Raw genomic sequence first — 19,913 nt, 5'->3', positions numbered from 1 at the left:
TAGTGCCTGGCGGATTCGAACTGCCGACCCTTTGGTTAGCAGCCGTAGCACTTAACCACTACGCCACCGGGGTTTCCTGGCACATTGTATAGCAAGGTGCAAATTGGGAACCTTTAGGATAATAGAGACTGTTTACCTTTGAAATAGCTTTTCTTTGATAGTGGTTAGAACCTAATAGATAATCAGCAAGTCTGTAAATCTTGGTGCTAAGAACTAGTTGATACGCCCTTACTTGGGACATATTTTTGAGGAGATTTTCTGGAACATACAGACAGCTTCTCTGTAATCACAGCAGGTCACTGATCTGAAGTACTGGGCCAAGGTGACAGCTGTTACATGATAACCTCATCCCTATTCGGGAGCTTCTATCATCATCTCAGTGTGCGGGCACCAAGCAGCCTGCCTTTTTTCCTCCTGGGGTCTGCTGTGGTGAGGAGTGGATTTTGATTATTAGAAGGGAAGGCAGCTGTGTTGTTCCTCCTTGAGCAGGTTTGTTCTTCCTTCCACTTTCTGACATACTTCCCAGACTGCTTTCTTTGGGACTAGAAAGGGTACAACTTCTAGGAGAGCCAGTTGCTGCTGCAGGAGCTTGTCATCTACACAGTTGTCATTGCTAACTGGTAGAGTAACCAGCATGGCAATTGGCATTTGCCTTAGAGAGAGTTGGCAGTTAAGAGAGAGAAGATTTGTACCCACATTTTACATATCAAATGAGAGCTGAATATGTAGCTTTCTTAGAGTAACTAAGACCAGCCTTTAGGACATGTACAAGGAGTCTTTAAAGGTCAAATTATTTCTGACCTTTATTTTTATAGTGTCTATTATATATACATGGAGCCTTGGTGGCACAGTGGTTAAGAGATCAGTAGCTAACCAAAAGGGCAGCAGATCGAATCCACCAACCACTCCTTGGAAGCCCTATGGGCCAGTCCTTCTCTGTCCTATAGAGTCCTATGAGTTGGAATCAACTCAACGGCAATGGGTTTGGCTTGTTATTTTGGGTGTGTGTGTATATATATATTGTATTGTCAAAATTTTGAGGGGAAAAAGCAGGGGGGAGATCTCTTGGAAGAGATCTGAAAGATCTGAACTTTCACAGATGAGCTATAATTTTTGTTTTTTAATTTCCTTCATAAGTAGATTTCTATATAGTTATGCTTTGTTGTGTCTTCTTTTTTCCTTTGATCACATTAAGTGCTGTATGAATATTTAATGCTTACGTTAAAAATCCATCACCTGTAATATTAAGGGAAAACTGCAGGGAATTAAATTATTTGGTCTCATTTAGGACTTAAAATCAATTTTAATATACCAGCGTTTTGCTTTTATTTGAAAAACCAAATTCCAAAAGTTAAAAGAATTTAAAAATTGTAGATACATTATATAAAATTCAGATTCACAACTTCAAAACCATTACATTAGGGCTAAGTTTTTGGCTTCTCCAGTATTTCTAGAAACTGCAAGGCATTCATCTTATGTTAATTTAATTTTATAAGGAAGCAATGAGGCACTGATTCAGCAGAATTTAGGGCTTCCTTTTTAAAACAGGAAATCCTGGTGGCATAGTGGTTAAGAGCTACAGCTGCTAACCAAAAGGTGTGCAGTTCGAATCCACCAGGCGCTCCTTGGAAACCCTATGGGGTTGTTATACTCTGTCCTATAGGGTTACTCTGAGTTGGAATCGACTCAACAGCAGCAGATTTTTGAAACATTTACCCAATGATTCTGAAAATGTGCTGTGGGAAGTGTACCTTATTTATGCCACAAAGGTAGTAATACTGTCCTAACATCCTCTGTACCATTCATCCTTACTATGAGAAGTTAGCATTCAACTTGCCAATACTTTTTTTTCTTTCCAAATAGGGCATGGGGACTGGGGGGAGAGAGGAAAGGCTGGGCAGTACCTAGAGAAATTAAGATCCTGAGAATTTTTCCCAAAGCACATGAGTCTGTGACTAAACTGAATGGCTTTTGAATGTCTGGACATGTTTTGCATGCCCCGGAACCAGACCTCACCAGGGCAGCTTTTGTGGTTGGTTATTCACTCTCTTGTCTGCGTCAGTACCTCAGTCCGTCTTTATGAGAGAGAACGAGGAATCTGAGCTTTGGTTAATATTTATGGTGATCTGCTTATTACACTACTCTTATTTTTGACTCTTCCCAATGTTGTTGTTAGGTGCCATTGAGTCAGCTCTGACTCACAGTGACCCTGTGTACAACAGAATGAAACACTGCCCAGTCCTGCACCATCCTCACAGTCATTGCTATGTTTGAGCCCATTGTTGCAGCCATTGTGCCAGTCCACCTCGTTGAGGGTCTTCCTCTTTTTTTTCTGACCCTCTGCATTACCAGGCATGATGTCCTTCTCCAGGGACTGGCCCCTCTTGATAACAGGCCCAAAGTACCTAAGACAAAGTCTCATCATACTTGCTTCTAAGGAGCATTGCACCTTAGTCCTAAAGTGATAGCGTTGCTTTTAACACTTTAAAGAGGTCCTTTGCAGCAGAGTTACCCAATACAATGCGTCTTTTTCTTTTGATTTCTTGACTGCTGCTTCCATGGGTGTTGATTGTGGATCCAAGTAAAATGAAATCCCTGACAGCTTCAGTCTTTTCTCCGTTTATCATGATGTTGCTTGTTGGTCCGGTTTTGAGGATTTTTGTTTTATGTTGAGGTGTAATCCATACTGAAGGCTGTAGTCTTCGATCTTCATCAGTAAGTGCTTCAAGTCCTCTTTACTTTCAGCAAGCAAGGTTTTGTCATCTGCATACCACAGGTTGTTAACGCCAAAACCCACTGCCGTCAAGTCCATTCTGACTCATAGTGACCCTACAGGACAGAGTAGAACAGCCCCATAGTTTCCAAGGCTGTAAATGTTTATGAGAGCAGACGTATCTCAGATTGTTAGTCCCCCAGAAATAAGAGATGAAGGGTGATTGCCAGTTTTACAGATGGGGAAATAGGAGCTTTGGGAGGGCACTGCAGAGGGAGGTCTGTGAGCCCTCTAGGGGTCTTTGATAATTAAGATCTTTTCCTTTCCTTTGATTGACTGATCACTTAATCTGAAACTATAGTCTAACAGTTACCTTGGCAAAGGTCAGGTGATGAATATCTCTGGAAGTAAGGTGGTGACTGAAACATAACTTTGACCCACTGTTTTTAATTTTAAAGAATATACTTGGGTACATATATTCATTTCATATGTTAACATTTTCTGCTTTTCTTGCTCCCTTGACCCTTCTCAGAACACCTGCTACTTCCGGAGTTAACCAAACTTGGACAATATTCCCCCTCCCCACCCCCAGTTCTGGACATTCAAATAGAAACTTGTACTGAGGACTCTTGTGAAATATGAAGTTAATATACAAAGGCTTCAGTATAGAAGACTGAATGCCTGAGTGGCAGCCAGCTCTGTGTACACCTGGGAGCACATAGGGAGGCAAATTAGGAATATAAGCAGAAGGAAAATTGCCTTAACTATAGTTTGGAACACCTGTGGAAAGAGACAATGGAAAAGCTCAATATCATCAGTGAGAACAAGGCCAGGGGCCAACTGTGGAATAGACCATCAATTGTTCATATGCAAGTTCAAGTTAAAGAAAAGTAGAACAAGTCCACGAGGGCCAGAGTACAACCTTGAGTACATCCTACCTGAATTTAGAGACCATTTCAAGAATAGATTTGGCACATTAAGCACTAATGACCAGATGAGTTGTGGAATGACAGCAAGGTCATCATAAGAGAAGAAAGCAAGAGGTCATTAAAAAGACAGAAAACAAAGAAAAGATGAAAATGCTTATCAGAAGAAAATTCTGAAACCTCCTCTTGAACAGAGAGTAGCTAAAGCAAAAGGAAGAAATGATGAAGTAAAAGAGCCGAATAGATTTCAGAGGGCAGCTTGAGAATACATAGTATTATAATGAAATGTGCAAAGACCTGGAGATAGAAAACCAAGGGGGAAGAACATGATCAGCATTTCTCAAGCCGAAAGAAAAAATTCAAGACTCGAGTTGCAATACTGAAGGTTTCTACAGGGAAAATACTAAATGATGCAGGAAGCATGAAAGGAGGATAGAAGGAATACAGAGAGTAACCGTACCAAAAAGAATTGGTCAACATTCAACCATTTCAGGAGGTAGCATGTGATCAAGAACCAAGGGTGTTGAAGGAAGAGGCCCAAGCTGCACTGAAGGCAGTGGCGAAAAACAAGGCTTCAGGAATTGATGGAATACCAATTGAGGTGTTTCAACAAATGGATGCAGCACTAGAAGTGCTCACTTATCTGTGCCAAGAAATTTGGAAGACAGTTACCTGGCCAACTGTCTGGAAGAGATCCATATTTATACCCATTCCAAAGAAAGGAGATCCAACAGAATGTGGAAATTATCGAACAATATCAGTATCACATACAAGTAAAATTTTGCCAAAGATATTCAAAACCAACTGCAGCAGTATATCAACAGAGAACTAATGGAAATTCAAGCCTGATTCAGAAGAGGACATAGAACAAGGGATGTCACTGCTGATGTCAGATGGATCATGGCTGAAAGCAGAGAATACCAGGAGGATGTTTACCTGTGTTTTATTGACTGTGCAAAGACATTTGATTTTGTGGATCATAACAAATTATGGATAACGTTGCGAAGGATGGGAATTTCAGCACAATTGATTGTGCTTATGAGGAGCCTGCACTTAGACCGAGAGGCAGTTGTTTGAATAAAAAAAGGAGATATTGTGTGGTTTAAAGACAGGAAGGGTGTTCATCAGCGTTGTATCCTTTCACCATATTTATTCAGTCTATATGCTCAACATATAATCTGAGAAGCTGGACTATATGAAGAATGGGGCATCAGGATTGCAGGAAGACTCATTAACAACCTGTGATATGCAAATGACACAACCTTACTTGCTGAAATTGAAGAGGACTTGAAGCACTTAGTGATGAAGATCAAAGACTGCAGCCTTCAGTATGGATTACAGCTCAACATAAAACAAAAATCCTCACAACTGGACCAGTAAGCATCATGATGATAAATGGAGAAAAGTTGTAAAGGATTTCATTTTACTTGGATCCACAATCATCCCCCATGGAAGCAGCAGTCAGGAAATCTAATGATGTATTTATTGCATTGCGAAAATCTGCTGGAAAAGGCCTGTTTAAAGTGTTGAAAAGCAGAGATGTCACTTGAGAACTAAGGTGCACCTGACCCAATCCATGATATTTTCAGTCACTTCATATGCATGCGAAAGCTGGACAGTGAATAAAGAAGACCAAAGAATCAATGCCTTTGAATTATGGTGTTGCCAAAGATATTGAATATACCAGTATTGCTAAAAGAACAAATGTGTCTTGGGAGAAGTACAGCCAGAATGCTCAGTAGAAGCAAGGATGGTGAGACTTCATCTCACATACTTTGGAAATGTTATCAGGAAGGACCAGTCCCTGGAGAAGGACATCATGCTTGGTAAAGTAGAGGGTCAGCAAAAAAGGGGAAGACCGTCAACCGGATGGATTGACACAGTGCCTATAACAGTAGGCTAAAGTATAACAATGATTGTGAGCATGGCACAGGACTGGGCTCTGTTTTGTTCTGTTGTACATAGGGTCGCTATGAGTCAGAGCTGACTTGACAGCACCTAATGACATAGATTGGTAAGTGAGAATGAGTCATTTAGATGTAAAGAAATAATGAAAAGGAAACGCCAGGTAAATAGGTTTGTTATAGACCTGGACACAAGTCATTAGTTGATGACTCATCTTGTTTCCCTGGGCATCTTGGCATCGTGGGTCAGTCTCAGAGCTGGAATAGCCAAAACTTCCCGGGCAAGAATTCGTGGCACAAAGAAATTAGCTTCTAGTCAAAAAAATAAAATACCCTAATCATTGTTCTCTCTGGCAGACCACCAAGCCCTGCACACTCTTCACAGTGCCAAGAGAATCAGCATCAGGGAACAATCATCCTGGCTGACTGGGAGCACGGGGTAGGGCTTCTTTTCTTTGCACATAGCTACTTTGTGTGCTCAGTGTCTCCCCTTGAACTGGGGTGAAAGCCAAATATATCTAATTTATGTGAATGTTCAGGAGAAGTGCCATGGTATGAAACTGTCCCTTTCAGTACAGTGAGGAATGCAATTAAAACCTTTCCTTGGGCCATCCTATTGAGGCCGAAACTCCAGATTGTTTATATCACTATATGTTTTGAATTTCCTTTGTAGATCACTGCTGTGGGGGCCTGAGCACCTCTTAGTATCTGTGTCTCCTTGTGACAAAATACCTCCTTTCTGGACCTTGCCCCTCTCCTTGTTGGACAGTGCCACCCACCTATCTAAATCCTGATACTCTTCCACACCACCTACTAAAGTCAGTGATTTTACTCTCCTCAAGATTCGTACAGTCCCCATTTGGCATTAATCATATACTACCTAGCATGTTGATACAGGCATACCTCTTTTTACTGTGTTTTGCAGATACTGCATTTTTTACAAATGGAAGGTCTGTGGCAACCTTGTGTCAAGCAAGTCTCTTGGCACCATTTTTCCAATAGCATGTGCTCACTTCATGTCTCGGTGCCACATTTTGGTAATTCTTGCATTATTTCAAAAATATTCATTATTATTGCATCTGTTATGGTGATCTGTGGTCAGTGATCTCTGATGTTACTATTGTAATTGTTTTGGGGCGCCACAAACTGCACCCAAGTAAGATGGTGAACTTAATGTTGAATTCTGACAGTTCCACTGACCATCTGTTCCCCTGTCTCTCTCCTTCTCTTGGGGCCTCTCTATTCCCTGAGATAGGACAATATTGAAGTAGGCCAGTTAATAACCCTAGAGTGGCCTGTAAGTGTTCAAGTGAAAAGAAGTTTTGGATGTCTCTCACTTTAAATCAAAAGCTAGAAATGATTAAGCTTATTGAGGAAGGCATGTTGAAAGCTGAGACAGGCCGAAAACTAGGCATTTTGTTCCAAACAGTTAGCTAAGTTGCGAATGCAACGGAAAAGTTCTTGAAGGAAATTCAAAGTGCTGTTCCAGTGAACACACGAGTAAGAAAGCGAAACAGCCTTATTGCTGACATGGAGAAAGTTGTAGGGATCTGGGTAGAAGTGCAAACCAGCCACAACATTCTCTTAAGACAAAGCCTAATCCAGATGAGGCTCTAACTCTCCTCAATTCTGTTAAGGCTGCAGAAGAACAGTTTGAAGCTAGCAGAGGTTGGCTTATGAGGTTTAAGGAAAGAAGCTGCCTCCATAACATAAAAGTGCAAGGTAGAGCAACAAGTGCTGATGTCGAAGCTGTAGGACGTTACCCAGAAGATCTAGCTTAGATAATTGACAGAGGTGCTGCACTAAATGGATTTTCAGTGTAGTTGAAAGTCTTATATTAGAAGGTGCCATCTAGGACTCCCAGAGCTAGAGAGGTGAAGTTAACTGCCTGGCTTCAAAGGACAGGCCGACTGTCTTGTAAGGGGCTAATGCAGCTGGTGACTTTAAGTTGAAGCCAATGTTCATTTACCATTCTGAAAATCCTAGGGCCCTTAAGAATTATGTTAAATCTACTCTACCTTTGCTCCATAAATTGAAAAACAAAGCCTGGATGACAGCACATCGGTTTACAACATGGTTTACTGAATATTTTAAGCCCACTGTTGAGACCTACTGCTCAGAAAAAAAGATTTCCTTTCAAAATATTACAGCTCATTGGCAATGCAGCCGGTCACCTGAGAGCTCTGATGGAGATGTACAAGGAGATTAATGTTTTCATGCCTGCTAACACAACACCCATTCTGCAGCCCATGGATCAAGGAGTAATTTCAACTTTCAAGTCTTCTTATTCAAGAAATACATTCATAAGGCTGTCAGTGCCGTAGACAGTGATCCCTCTGATGGATCTGGGCAATATAAATTGGCAGCCTTCTGGAAAGGATACACCATTCTAGATGCCATAAAGAACATTCGTGATTCATGGGAGGAGGTCAGAATATCAACATTAACAGGAATTTGGAAGAAGTTGATTCTAACCCTCATGGATGACTTTGAGGAGTTCAAGACTTCAGTAGAGGAAGTAACTGCAGATGTGACGGAAATCACGTTAAGTACTAGGATTAGAAGTGGAGCCTGAAGATATGACTGAATTGCTGCACTCTCACGGATGAGCAAGGAGAGTGGTTTCTTGAGATGGAATCTCTTCCTGGTGAAGATGCTGTGAACATTGTTAAAATAACAATAAAGGATTTAGAATATTGTATAAACTTAGTTGGTGAAGCAGCAGCAGGTTTTGAGAAGATTTGCCTTCAATTTTGAAAGAAGCTCTACTGCGGGTAAAATGCTATCAGCCAGCATCGCATGCTACAGAGAAATCTTCCGTGAAAGGAAGAGTCAATACATGGAGCATACTTCATTGCTGTCTTATTTTAAGAAACTGCCACAGCCACCCCAACCTTTAGCAACCACCACCCTGGTCAGTCAGCCGCCATGAACATCGAGGCAAGACCCTCCACCAGCAAAGATTACAGACTCACTGAAGGATCAGATGATGGTTAGCATTTTTTAGCAATAAAGTATTTTTAAATTGAGGGATTTCCATTGTTCTTTTAGACAACACTAAATACAGCTTTTATACACACTGGGAAACCAAAAACTTCGTGTGACTCGCTTTGTTGTGATACTCGCTTTATTGCCGTGGTCTGGAACTGAACTTGCAGTATCTCCAAGGTATGCCTGAATTTCATAAATATGAGGTTCTCAAACTATGGATAAATGCTGAGCATTGGTAAATGGTGAACAATTCATGGCCCATAGACTACATTGGTCTTACCTAATTTTAAGGCGGGATTTGAGATCTAAATTTAGGAGCTCTTTAAATGCCAAAGGTGGGGAAACTGAATTCCAGAGTCCATACTGAGGCCTGCCCTAAGGTGCTCTCCTGGCCAGATCTATCATCAGGTGGCTGTGGAACATTCAGTTTGGCTTGCCTGGTTTGGTTTCAAAAGCAGTGTTTCAAAATAAGTGAAGTATATTTGTGTTGAGCAAGCTGTTGTTAGTCAAGTTACAAGGGTTTGCAATTTTTTTCAGTTAAAAGTCATAATATTTTAGGCTTTGCAGGTCACATACAGTGTGTTGCAGATTCTTCTTTTTTGAATTAAACCTTTAAAAATGTGAAAACAGCTCTCAGCACGCAGGCTTGACCCCTCAATTCTAGTTTAAAAAGGGGGAAACACACATATACTAAAACATCTTAAAAGAATACAGCATTAAAAACACTATGAGACAATAGCATTTTGCAGTTAAGAAATGTTAACAAGGTCAAAGAAAGGCAAAATAAAAATAAACCAGCTTCAAAAATAATCTTGTCCAACAATCAAATTTACTTTAAAGGTGTGAGATACTAGAGTTGGATCCTTGCATGGGTGCTAAATGTTAATCCTGAAATTTTAGCCAAAAATGTTAAATCCTTCCCTTCACTGATAGCGAAATAATGCTTAAGCAGTGTTGTAGATGTTGGCATTTCCTGATTTTAAAAAATGTAAAAAAAAATTTTTTTTTTTTAAAAAAACAAAAATTTGTACACCTTTTAACTTCTTTCCGATTTGGCCCTGTACATTGAAGAGTTCCCCACTGTTTATTTTGACCGGGTCATCCTTGTGTACACGATAAAATTACTGCATGGCTGTTCATAAAGGGAATCCACAAGTGTTGGGTTCTGTTGGATTAAGAGGCAAGCTGTTTTCTCTGAAGATAACAATTTCCTTTCTAGAACTAGGTTTGCCTCAGTCTTCTTTAATTTTTCTATATACCATCTCTGGAAGCACATGTAGATCAACTAGACTAGGTCAGTTCTGGTTCTGGTCAAATTCCTTGTGCTCAAGATGACTGCCATAAGCCCAGCCAGTGAAACTACTTGGCCTCATGCTTGGGTGGAACTGCCAGCTTCTTTCTACAGCTTTCTTCTGTAGGCTTAAACATCTGGTTATTTTGAGTACATTAGGCAGAAGGAGCCAAACGATTAAGAAGTTGCCTCTTTGATTCACTAGTAATATCTTAGTTAAGAAGCTTTTCGTTATTTTCTTCCCGTGATATTTGCAGCTCCCTTTAAACCAAAAACCATTGTGCTTGAGTCAGTTCCGACTCATAGTGACCCTGTAGGACAGAGTAGAACTGCCCCATAGAGCTTCCAAGGAGCGCCTGGTGGATTTGAACTGCCAACCTTTTGGTTAGCAGCCATATAGCCCTTAACCACTATGCCACCAGGGTTTCCTAGAGCTCCCTTTAGTAGATGAAAATTGGGGACTCGGGGAGGGTGAAGGTTATTGAAGTACATGATACATCTTTGTTTTTCCTGTTAACTCTTCTAAAATTGTGTTTCCTGGAAACCTGTAAGTCTTCTGTCTTTCCATTTCTTCTGGAGTTATTTTCCTGTATGTCACAGCATAAATGACACTAGCGGCAGCGTCATGTTCCTTTTATAAATATGACTGTTCGTTTTGAAAGTATTTGAGGACAGTGTTCCAATTTGTGAGGCAGGCGTAGGTAGTGGGGCAGGGGCTTGTCCTTTCTAAGCAAGTGGGAAATAGCTTTTGGTCTGGACAGCTAACTGCAGATCTTTCCTGATTACCCTGCAACAGGCTAACCTTTGTGTGAACTCCCTTTGCTTCCCCTTTAAAAAAATACAGTTACCACCACAAGTCTCCCTCAGTGTAGTTCCTTGTGTTATGGTGTGCCCTCAGTTGATTCTGACTCAGTGACCCTATAGGACAGAGTAGAACTGCCCCACAGGGTTTGCTAGGCTGTAATTTCTACGGAAGCAGATTGCCAGGTCTTTTCTTCTGTGGAGCAGCCCGTGGGTTTGAACTGCTGACCTTTCAGTTAGTAGCCAAGTGCTGAACCACTGTGCTGCAGGGCTCCTTTTTCTTATCTTAGGCCCTCTTTTCTACCTGCCTCTTTATCTCAGCCAGGGAGTCTTCCTCTGCTGACTTTTGTGGCTTGCCCTAGTTAGCCCCTCTGTGCCATGACTGGAGTCCTGCCAGCTACATTTCTGCTTTCTTCGTTCCCCTTCTTGTCCAGCAGTGGGGCTTCACGGAGCCTGTAGTATCACAGAAGGAAGTTGGAACGTCTGCCTCTGGGGAGCACTTCAGTGCAGAGCTGCGGGTTGTTGCTTCTCTTCTGCCCTCTTATGTCCTCATATTTCTGGTTTCCTACTCTAGACCCCCTTCGGCAGAAAGCTGGATGTCAGGAGTGGGAAGGATCCCGAGGCTAGAATCTCAGTGGACTGAAACCCACAGGACAAGTCAATCAGATAGGCCAGACTGAAGAGTGTTCAGAGAAGAATCTTTCTCAGAATGGGCCTGTCGAGGGAGAGGGGTGTGGTGAGCAGTTTGGCTTGGGGCTCACACCCTTGTGCTTGCTGGGTAGAAAAGTCAGAGAAGCAAGTCCTGTGCCCAGTGCCAGAGTTCTCTTGCAAAGGTGCCTTCAGTGTTCACACAGTATGTTCACTCTGACTGTATTTCTCTAAAATTCTCTCCTTGTTTGAATCTAGGTATATAAACAATTTCCTTCTCAATTTAAAGTTACCGGTCTTAAAAGTAAAACTCCTCTTTAAGTTACAGAAACCCAAATTAAGAAAACAAGCCAAAGCATAGGATTTTGGTTAAACCCACAGGAGAGCTGTTAACTGGCTTTTTAATCTTTTGGTTGTATGTGGCAGACTCCTTACGCCTCCTAAAGGAAAAGATGGCTTACAGTAAAGACATGCAGGACTGGAACTAGCACGCCATCAGGAACTGAATCTACTTTGTGTCTCAAGGGCCACGTGAGTTCTCAGTGTGGCTGCCACTCTTTTCTCTACTAAGTGCTTAACCATACCTTTTGCTTCATAACTTAGGTGTGCAAATAACCTATCACGTACACCCTAGGTGCCCTTTCTGCAACTTCTGAAAATAGAGAACGCCTTCATACTACCAGCCTGAACTCCAGAGGGAGAAAACAGTCCATTAGATCTCTGGGTCAGGCCCCTCCCCTGCCGGAGAGAAGGCAGGGCTACACAGTCCAAGTAGAGCTGCCTCTTCAACCATGTCTATGGATAGGCAGTTTTCCCCTGCAGGGGAATTTCAAAGTAGACATTGCCACTGAGCCTGTCTGGTACTACACAGAGTGTTAGATGTTAGACATGGAGCTCTGTAAGCAATTCCAACTCTTAAAAAGTGAGCAGCTAAATGCCTTACCTAGAATGTGGTTAGCGTGTATGTGAGTTATAAATGAGGTGGGGAGAGGGGAGTTTGCAAAGCACTAAAGCATTGGCTCTGTCCCTTTATCTAGTTCTAAGAGAACAGTGCTGATAAGCTTCAGACATTTCAATTTCTCTGTGAGGCAATTAGGGAAGGATGAAGGAACTGAGCCGAGTACTTTCTTTTGACCAGAATCATGGGTAATGTCCCGTGACAGAGCTGGGAACAGAAGTTGTACTCCCTGGTCTTTTTTTTTTTTTTTTTTTCTTCTTCTTCTCGGGGAGGAGGCAGTCTGGTGTCATGGAGAGTATGAGAACTTCAGGGTAAATACAGGAGACTGAATGTACACTTTTTTCTTACCTCCCCTCTCAAGAAATCCTTCTTCAAAGGATAAGGAGCAGGATAAAAAAGTTTATAAACCCACAAGTCAAGGAATGGGAGAGGAGATAACAGGCAAGAGAGACTGATTTTGGAAAGCAATTAAAGAGTGGTAGAGGAAACCAAATTCCAAGTGCCCACACACAGTGGAACTTAAAAGACAGGCTGAGAGAGGCTTAAGAGTTGGAGGACCAGAGACATCATTGTGTGCTTTGCTGAACTTGCTTATCTAGGAAAGACTTTTGACCAGCAGCATGGGAGGGGAGAAGCCAAAGTGTGGAGTTCAAGGTACACCAGCTGTGGAACTCTGGGAACCCAAGGTCCAAGAAACAATGTTTTTACCTGCGCAGGCACGACTGAAACAGATGAGACTTCATAGGGAAGGGCACGGCCTTCACAGAGGCACACTGAGTACCTGGGCCCCAGGGAGATACAGGGCAGGCACATAGGAAGCACACTCTATTAACCAACCACATCCAGAGCAAAGGATTGTTCTGTGAGCACATACTGCACTGATGACATGGCCATTATTCCCCAGAGGAGCCGGACCCTGGGGCATAAGGTTAGGTATATCATCACATCTGGGAATCTCAAAACCCATTCAGAGTAAAATAATCACTGGGTCCACAGTCACTTTCTCACAGGTAGGGAAAACATCTGAACTTGGGAGTGGCTTAAGTCTAGAGTTGTTACTGCTTTTTTCTTGATAATATCCCTAGCAGAGATGGGTGCAGTCCTAAGATGTCTACATTCGTATGTTGTTGTGTTGTTGTTAGGTGCTGTTGAGTCAGTTCCAACTCATAGTGACCCTGTGTACCACAGAATGAAACATGTCCGGTCCTGCGCCATGGCCACAATCGTTGTTATGCTTGAGCCCCCTGTCGCAGCCACTGTGTCAGTCCATCTCATTGAGGGTCTTCCTCTTCTTCACTAACCCTGTCCTTTACCAAGCATGATGTCCTTCTCTAGGGGCTGATCCCTCCTGATAACTAGGCCAAAGTGTGTAAGACGCAGTCTTGCCATCCTTGCTTCTAAGGAGCATTCTGGTTGTACTGCTTCCAAGACACATTTGTTCTTCTGGCAGTCCATGGTATATTCAATATTCTTCTCCAGCACCACAATTCAAAGGCATCAATTCTTCTTCAGTCTTCCTTATTCATTGTCCAGCTTTCACATGCATATGATGTGATTGAAAATACAATGGCTTGGGTCAGGCGCACCTTGGTCTTCATGGTGACATCTATCCTTTTCAACACTTTAAAGAGGTCTTTTGCAGCAGAGTTGCCCAATGCAATGTGTCTTTTGATTTCTTGACTGCTGTTTCCATTGGTGTTGATTGTGGATCCAAGTAAAATGAAATCCTTGACAACTTCAGTGTTTTCTCTGTCATGATGTTGCTTATTGGTCCAGTTTTGAGGATTGTTGTTTTATGTTGAGGTGTAATCCATACTGAAGGCTCTGGTCTCTGATCTTCATCAGTAAGTGCTTCAAGTCCTCTTGACTTTAGCAAGCAAGGCTGTGTAATCTGCATGACAGGTTGTTAGTGAGTCTTCCTCCAATCTTGATGCCCTGTTCTTCTTCACACAGTCCAGCTTCTCAGATTATCTGCTCAGCATACACATTGAATAGGTATGGTGAAAGCATACAACCCTGACACACACCTTTCCTGACTTTAAACCATGCAGTATCCCCTTGTTCTGTGTGAACAACTGCTTCTTGATCTATGTACAATTCCCTCATGAGCACAATTAAGTGTTCTGGAATTCCCATTCTTTGCAATGCATGTTCATGAGTATTGGTTATTCCTAGAAATACTTATAGTCTAAATAACCTCTGCCTGGAGATTTTGCTAACTCTTCAGTGTTTCTGCATGTTTTCCCTTCTATGTTCTTTTTGAATACTTTTTTGAAATCAGGGCTGATTAGGGTCTTTACTGTTAATAGCTCAATATTAGCATTAACTTTATGCTTCTGTGAAGAATGGGGACAGGAATAAACTGGGAGCTTAAATGACTTGCAGAGCCATATGGCTAGTCGTGTCTCATGATCACTATCTTTGTATAAACTAGAATTTAAGGGATGTCCCCCCTCATTCATGGTCTGACCCATTCAGCTATAACTTGGCTTAGTAAAGAACTGCCTATGTAAATATGTTCATGCCTGGCACATGGTAGGTTCTTGATAAATATTTGAATACATTAACCAGTGTGACTGCCATTATAACTACATAATGAGACATGTTAATCGGTGTGGCTCACTCCAGTTCAACCTAAATTTTTTCTTAATGAAATGCCAGATGCCAACTTTGCTTCAACCAGGTATTTTCTGCACTCCAGAGTCTTGAGACAGATCTCTTGCTGTTTACTTTTGTAACAGTCTGGAAAAAAAGGGGGTAGGGGGAACCTCAGATAACCAGTTAACACTTAAAACTAGCTAGTGAGTCAGACTCAGTTAAACAAATGGCATGCTCTTTTACAACTAGATGTTTATACTAAGTACCTGAGAAAACGGGACCACCTCTGTGGCTTTGCCAGCTGCTGAGAACGAAGACCGACAACAGTGTCCAGTGAACTGGGAGTGACCTGTATAAACAGGCAGTGTCAGTGGGCGGAGCCACGTAAACGGTTTTCTGAGGACTGCACTGAATTAACTATATGAGCCATGCATTCCTGAACAGGATTTTAAAAATGAATGTTAAAAATCACTTTTTTAAAAAAAATGATAGCAGATCCATTGAAAGGAGTTCATAGGAAAATTATTCAGATTCTTTCTCCACCAAAATCCTCAGGGATATACCTAGAGTCAAAAGCACGCTGGCAAGGTAAAAGGGAAATCCTCAGATCTGATGCGTATGTAAAGAAGTCGTAAAACTTCAAAGGATACAGGTGCTATTGAAAGAATACATTCCTTTGCTGGATCACAGCCAAATTCCAGTCTGTGTTACTTATTTGGCCAAGTGATTACATTTATTTATGAGTATAGATCATTTCCTTGGCTCAACTGTCCTGTTGAATACTTTGAGGCTCGGGGAGCCCTGCAGTCATGTGTTTGGTGGATTACACAAACTCTAGATAGGCTGGATAGCAGACCATGAGCTGGCCCAGGGCAGGGGCAACCTGTGCTCAGGATCCTTAGCTGTAAATCCCAAGACTCAAGATAATGACAGTACTTGCCTTTGACCATTGGAATTATAAATCCAGATTTCAAGGGGAAGAGCTGCATCTGAAAGCTTGCCTAGAAGTCATCAACAAGGACACCATTGTCTTGTTTACAATTTGGTGAGAGTAAAGACCTGGTGATCTACGTCCATAAAAATTACAGCCCAGGAGACCCACTGGATTGCTGTTGAGTCAGAATCGCCGTGATGGTGATGGGTAAATGTAAACGGTGTCTGTACAGATCAGTCAAAACGGTGATAAGGGCCCATCTGTAATTCCGAGCACACCTATTTGCCCTTTTGCTTTTTAACTCCACTCTTGGTAGATCTAGGTTTATAATAAAGCAAGATACAGTTCTCAGTTGGTACTTCAAAGAAACTGTTTCTTTATTCTTATCTTTTCTATTAGCTGTATCTTCAGTCCAGGATGAAGGGAGACTGGGCCAGACTCTTACGCCCAACACTGCAATTTGGCCTTGTTGCTGTATCCATCTATGTGGGCCTTTCTAGAGTTTCTGATTACAAACACCATTGGAGTGACGTACTGACTGGACTCATTCAAGGGGCTCTGGTTGCAATATTAGTTGTAAGTATACGGGGCAAGAGCCTACATCTTGATATTGATAAACATTTGGAGATAAAAGTAGAAAATTTTCCAGTGAGAAAACTATGCAAAGACAGAGAATGTGGCTCAATAATTGGTGGTGGGTAAGAATCCCAATGTCATTAAAAGTCCTTTTAGGATATGCAGCAGGTAAAAACTAGGTTACTCACTGCAAATCTTGTAAAAATCCTACTGTGTATTTTAATTAAGGTTCCAGCCGTAAAAATACTTTAGCCATTATTCTCTTTGGTAAGAATGGGGGAGTGGGGTGAATTTTGTATTAAGTGTCTGCAGAACGAAGCTATTTGCCCAAGACGTAACAGAGCAACTCTCAAATCCTGTAGAATCTCCTTTAATAAAACTTCCTTTTAGCTGTTAATTTTTTATCCTCTTAATCTTTACTTCCCAATGTATATCCTTTTGTTTATATTTTTACAAAACGCTTATTTAACTTTCTATATGATTTTTGAACTCAAGTGCTTTGCCTCATTCTATCTGTTCTATATAGGCTGTGTATGTATCAGATTTCTTCAAGGAGAAAGATTCTCCGTTTAAAGAAAGAAAAGAGGAGGACTCACATACAACTCTGCATGAAACAGCGACGGCGGGGAATCACTATCGGAACAATCACCAACCTTGAAGGGTGGCAGGGAGCCCAGGTGAAGCTGGCCTGCTTTCTAAAGGAGAAGGATCACACCAGAGGCACAAGGATGCACCTTTCTTCCTGGTGTACAGGCCTTTAAGGGACTGCTGCTGCTATTCCTCTTGGATGCCCACTTTACCTGTGTGTATATAGTTACATTTAACACAACGGTTACCTAATAGCTCTGAGTTCATTAAAAAAAATTGAAGCCTTTCACTAAAACAATGCCCCACCTGTACATTTTTTTAATTAAAAAATGTAATGCTTATGTACAAATTTGTATGTAACATGCCTTGTAAGAATGATGCTTCATTTAAATATAATACAGATTTAAATGTTTGAGGACAAATATGTTGAGATGGGGGAGAACCAAATCAATTCTTGTAAGCATTTGTAATCAACTGTAACCAGACAGGTGGTGAACAATTTTAAAATCGCACATTCCTTTAGCTGACTCTTCACAAGTAGAGGCTTGCAGCAAACACAATATCTCTCTTGATTTTGGTGATTCCTAAGAGAAAAGAAAGAAAATATGGTTTGAACTTCAAGATCACAGAGAATACCCTACTCGACTGGGATTTTGAGAACAGCACAATCCTGATTAAATAATTAAGCTGGTGAAAGAAAATAAAAATCCTGCTTTCAGAGGTGGAAAGCTTAGAAACCAAACCTCTCTTATGACCACTGACTCTAAAGTACCCCATCTGTGTGTGTGTAAAATTATCCAAAGGACTAAGCTGTCCGAAGTTGATCCCAAAGCACTGATTTCCAGCCTACATCAGAAAGCAATAATATACTGTCAGTTACTATGTGAAATTTGTTCTGGACTAAGGCAGGACACACAAATTTTGTTTTTAAAATATTTATACCTGGACTTAAACCCTGGTGGCGCAGTGGTTAAGAGATTGGCTGCTAACCAAAAGGTCAGCAGTTTGAGTCCACCAGCCAATCCTTGGAAACCCTTTGGGACAGTTCTGTTTTGTCCAGTAGGGTTGCAATAGGTTTGGATTTTTTGGACTTAAACCCTGAGTGATGAAGTAAGCCTGCTTCTATCAACAATGTGGAAACATAAGCCAATTTTCTGCAGACCTCTGTCTCCTCAGGACATTAACTTGTTAGCAGAAATCACTAGGATTGATTGTCTGATACACTGTGGATATGCTGTTCTTTGATGCTTTAGTACTCAAATAGTTCTCTTGGCCAAGATTCAGGTGAGAAGAACAAAACTATTTAAAGCATGCTTAGGTGCCCCTCCCCCAATTATTACCACTTTGGTCTAGCCATCCTTTCTTGATCTGGTCTCCCCTTCTACCTTAATATTCTACAGTCTGCCTACAATGTAACAGCAACAGTTATCCTTCTAAGACCAAGTCAGAGCACAGCACTCCTGTGCTCAAATCCTCCTTGAATCACTTCAGAGTAAGTAAAAAGACTGGGGTTGGGAGTTACACCATCATTTCCTTTCTTCCTCCAGCCCCTATTACTATTCTACTCATTACTCACTGTGCTGCAGCCACACTGGCCTCTTAATGTTGTACAAAAAAAAATCAAGCGTATTTCCCACCTCAGAGCCTTAAAATGTCACCTTCTCAGACTATCTCATCCATCCCCAATCCCTTATTCTTTTCACCTGCTGCTGCTTATAGTACTTATCACCATCTCATATATTTTAATTGTTGACTCGTTGATTGTTCTCCACTAGAATGTAAGCTCCATGAAGGCAGGAATTTGTGTCTTTTTGTTCACTGCTGTATCCCCTAGTGCTTAAAACAATGCCTGGCATTATGAACTCACAATAAATATTTGTCAATCAATGTGTAAATATATAATCTCGAAATTTTTTCCCCACACAAATGCGCTAAAATTTTACATACACACTACTAGATGTCCCTCCATGGTAGTCTGACCAAGCATCTGACAGTGTCCTCCGAGGTTATGGTCAAGTGCTTCAGTCTTAGAAGATTCAGCTGCATCATCAGGAAGAACTTACGGATTAGATACTGACCTTCTGCAAATTTATTCTCCAGCTCAGTGTTTCCAATGGCTTTTGCTGCTTGACACATCTGACGAAGCAGTTCTTCCAGGCGCCTCATACAACGAATTATGCTGCCTGTGTAGAAAAGAAAACAAATTACTTGTAAAATGAAAATAATCGGGAACAGGAGAATTTTAATTAACAGGCAAGGCAAGAGAACATGAGACGATTAACAGAACTTTGAGGGACTTCCCATGCAGTAAATCAGCCAGCAAACTTGACTGGCCGCCTCCTAGGCAGGTAGCACTGTGCTAGGCAGATGGAAAGCTATAATTCCCATCCTTGACTGAGGAGGAGAGAGAGAGATTAATTATAATGCGTTGACACTTGCTATCACAGCCGGAGATAAACAAAATGCCCCGGGAGCAGAGAAGAGCAACTGTGGGTGAAGGCTGGCAAAGACAGAGAGTCATCTGGGCCTCTGAGAATGAGGAGGTCTCCGTCAGGCGGTGTGACGGGGCACAGACTGGAGGCAGAGAAGCTCGATGGACTGCAGGTGTAGCCTGCTGAGGTGTCTGGGCAGCGTCCTGTGAAGAGGAAAATGTTAAGAGGACCTTTTTAAGAAGGGGAGTAATAAGATCAGATTTGTGATTTAAAAGGTACAATCAGTCATTCTTCTTGACCTTAAAAGGGCTCTTAAATCTGTTTTCTTTACACAGTGTGTACTCAAGGAAGCACAGAAGAGGTGACAAGCTATTTCCCATGGGACTTGATTCCCAGTACAAGACATGTGTTTGTATTAAAGCTGAAGCTATAAACACAGTTTCACTTCTGTCTGTGCCTATGCAATCAGGCACCTGCAATCCTTTCCTCTAAGGGCTACCTGGCTGAGTTTAAAACTCTTGAGACTTCATTTTTATTGTCTGAAATGAACTTT

General features: G+C 41.6%; 2 protein-coding genes across 4 annotated transcripts in view; one reads left to right on the top strand and one right to left on the bottom strand.

The window, feature by feature from the left end:
- PLPP1 (phospholipid phosphatase 1) overlaps positions 1–16,998 on the top strand; it is a 129,850-nt gene extending 112,852 nt beyond the window's left edge. For both annotated transcript variants that reach the window (XM_049863827.1, XM_049863836.1), the window contains exons 5-6: positions 16,164–16,340; positions 16,867–16,998. In XM_049863827.1, the coding sequence (XP_049719784.1) occupies positions 16,164–16,340; positions 16,867–16,998 (309 nt within the window). The remainder of the gene's footprint in view (positions 1–16,163; positions 16,341–16,866) is intronic.
- A 426-nt stretch (positions 16,999–17,424) lies between these two features.
- The window catches only part of MTREX (Mtr4 exosome RNA helicase), a 122,801-nt gene continuing 120,312 nt past the window's right edge, over positions 17,425–19,913 (bottom strand). For both annotated transcript variants that reach the window (XM_049863768.1, XM_049863773.1), the window contains 2 exons: positions 19,007–19,111; positions 17,425–17,512 (listed from right to left, as the gene is read on the bottom strand). In XM_049863768.1, coding sequence (XP_049719725.1) covers positions 17,460–17,512; positions 19,007–19,111 — 158 coding nt within the window. In that variant the 3' untranslated portion in view covers positions 17,425–17,459. The remainder of the gene's footprint in view (positions 17,513–19,006; positions 19,112–19,913) is intronic.

The sequence above is a fragment of the Elephas maximus genome, chromosome 2 (assembly GCF_024166365.1).
Source record: "Elephas maximus indicus isolate mEleMax1 chromosome 2, mEleMax1 primary haplotype, whole genome shotgun sequence".
Lineage (NCBI taxonomy): Eukaryota > Metazoa > Chordata > Mammalia > Proboscidea > Elephantidae > Elephas > Elephas maximus.
The sequence above is the reverse complement of the archived record's forward strand: the minus strand, read 5'-3'. Positions and strand labels throughout refer to the sequence as shown.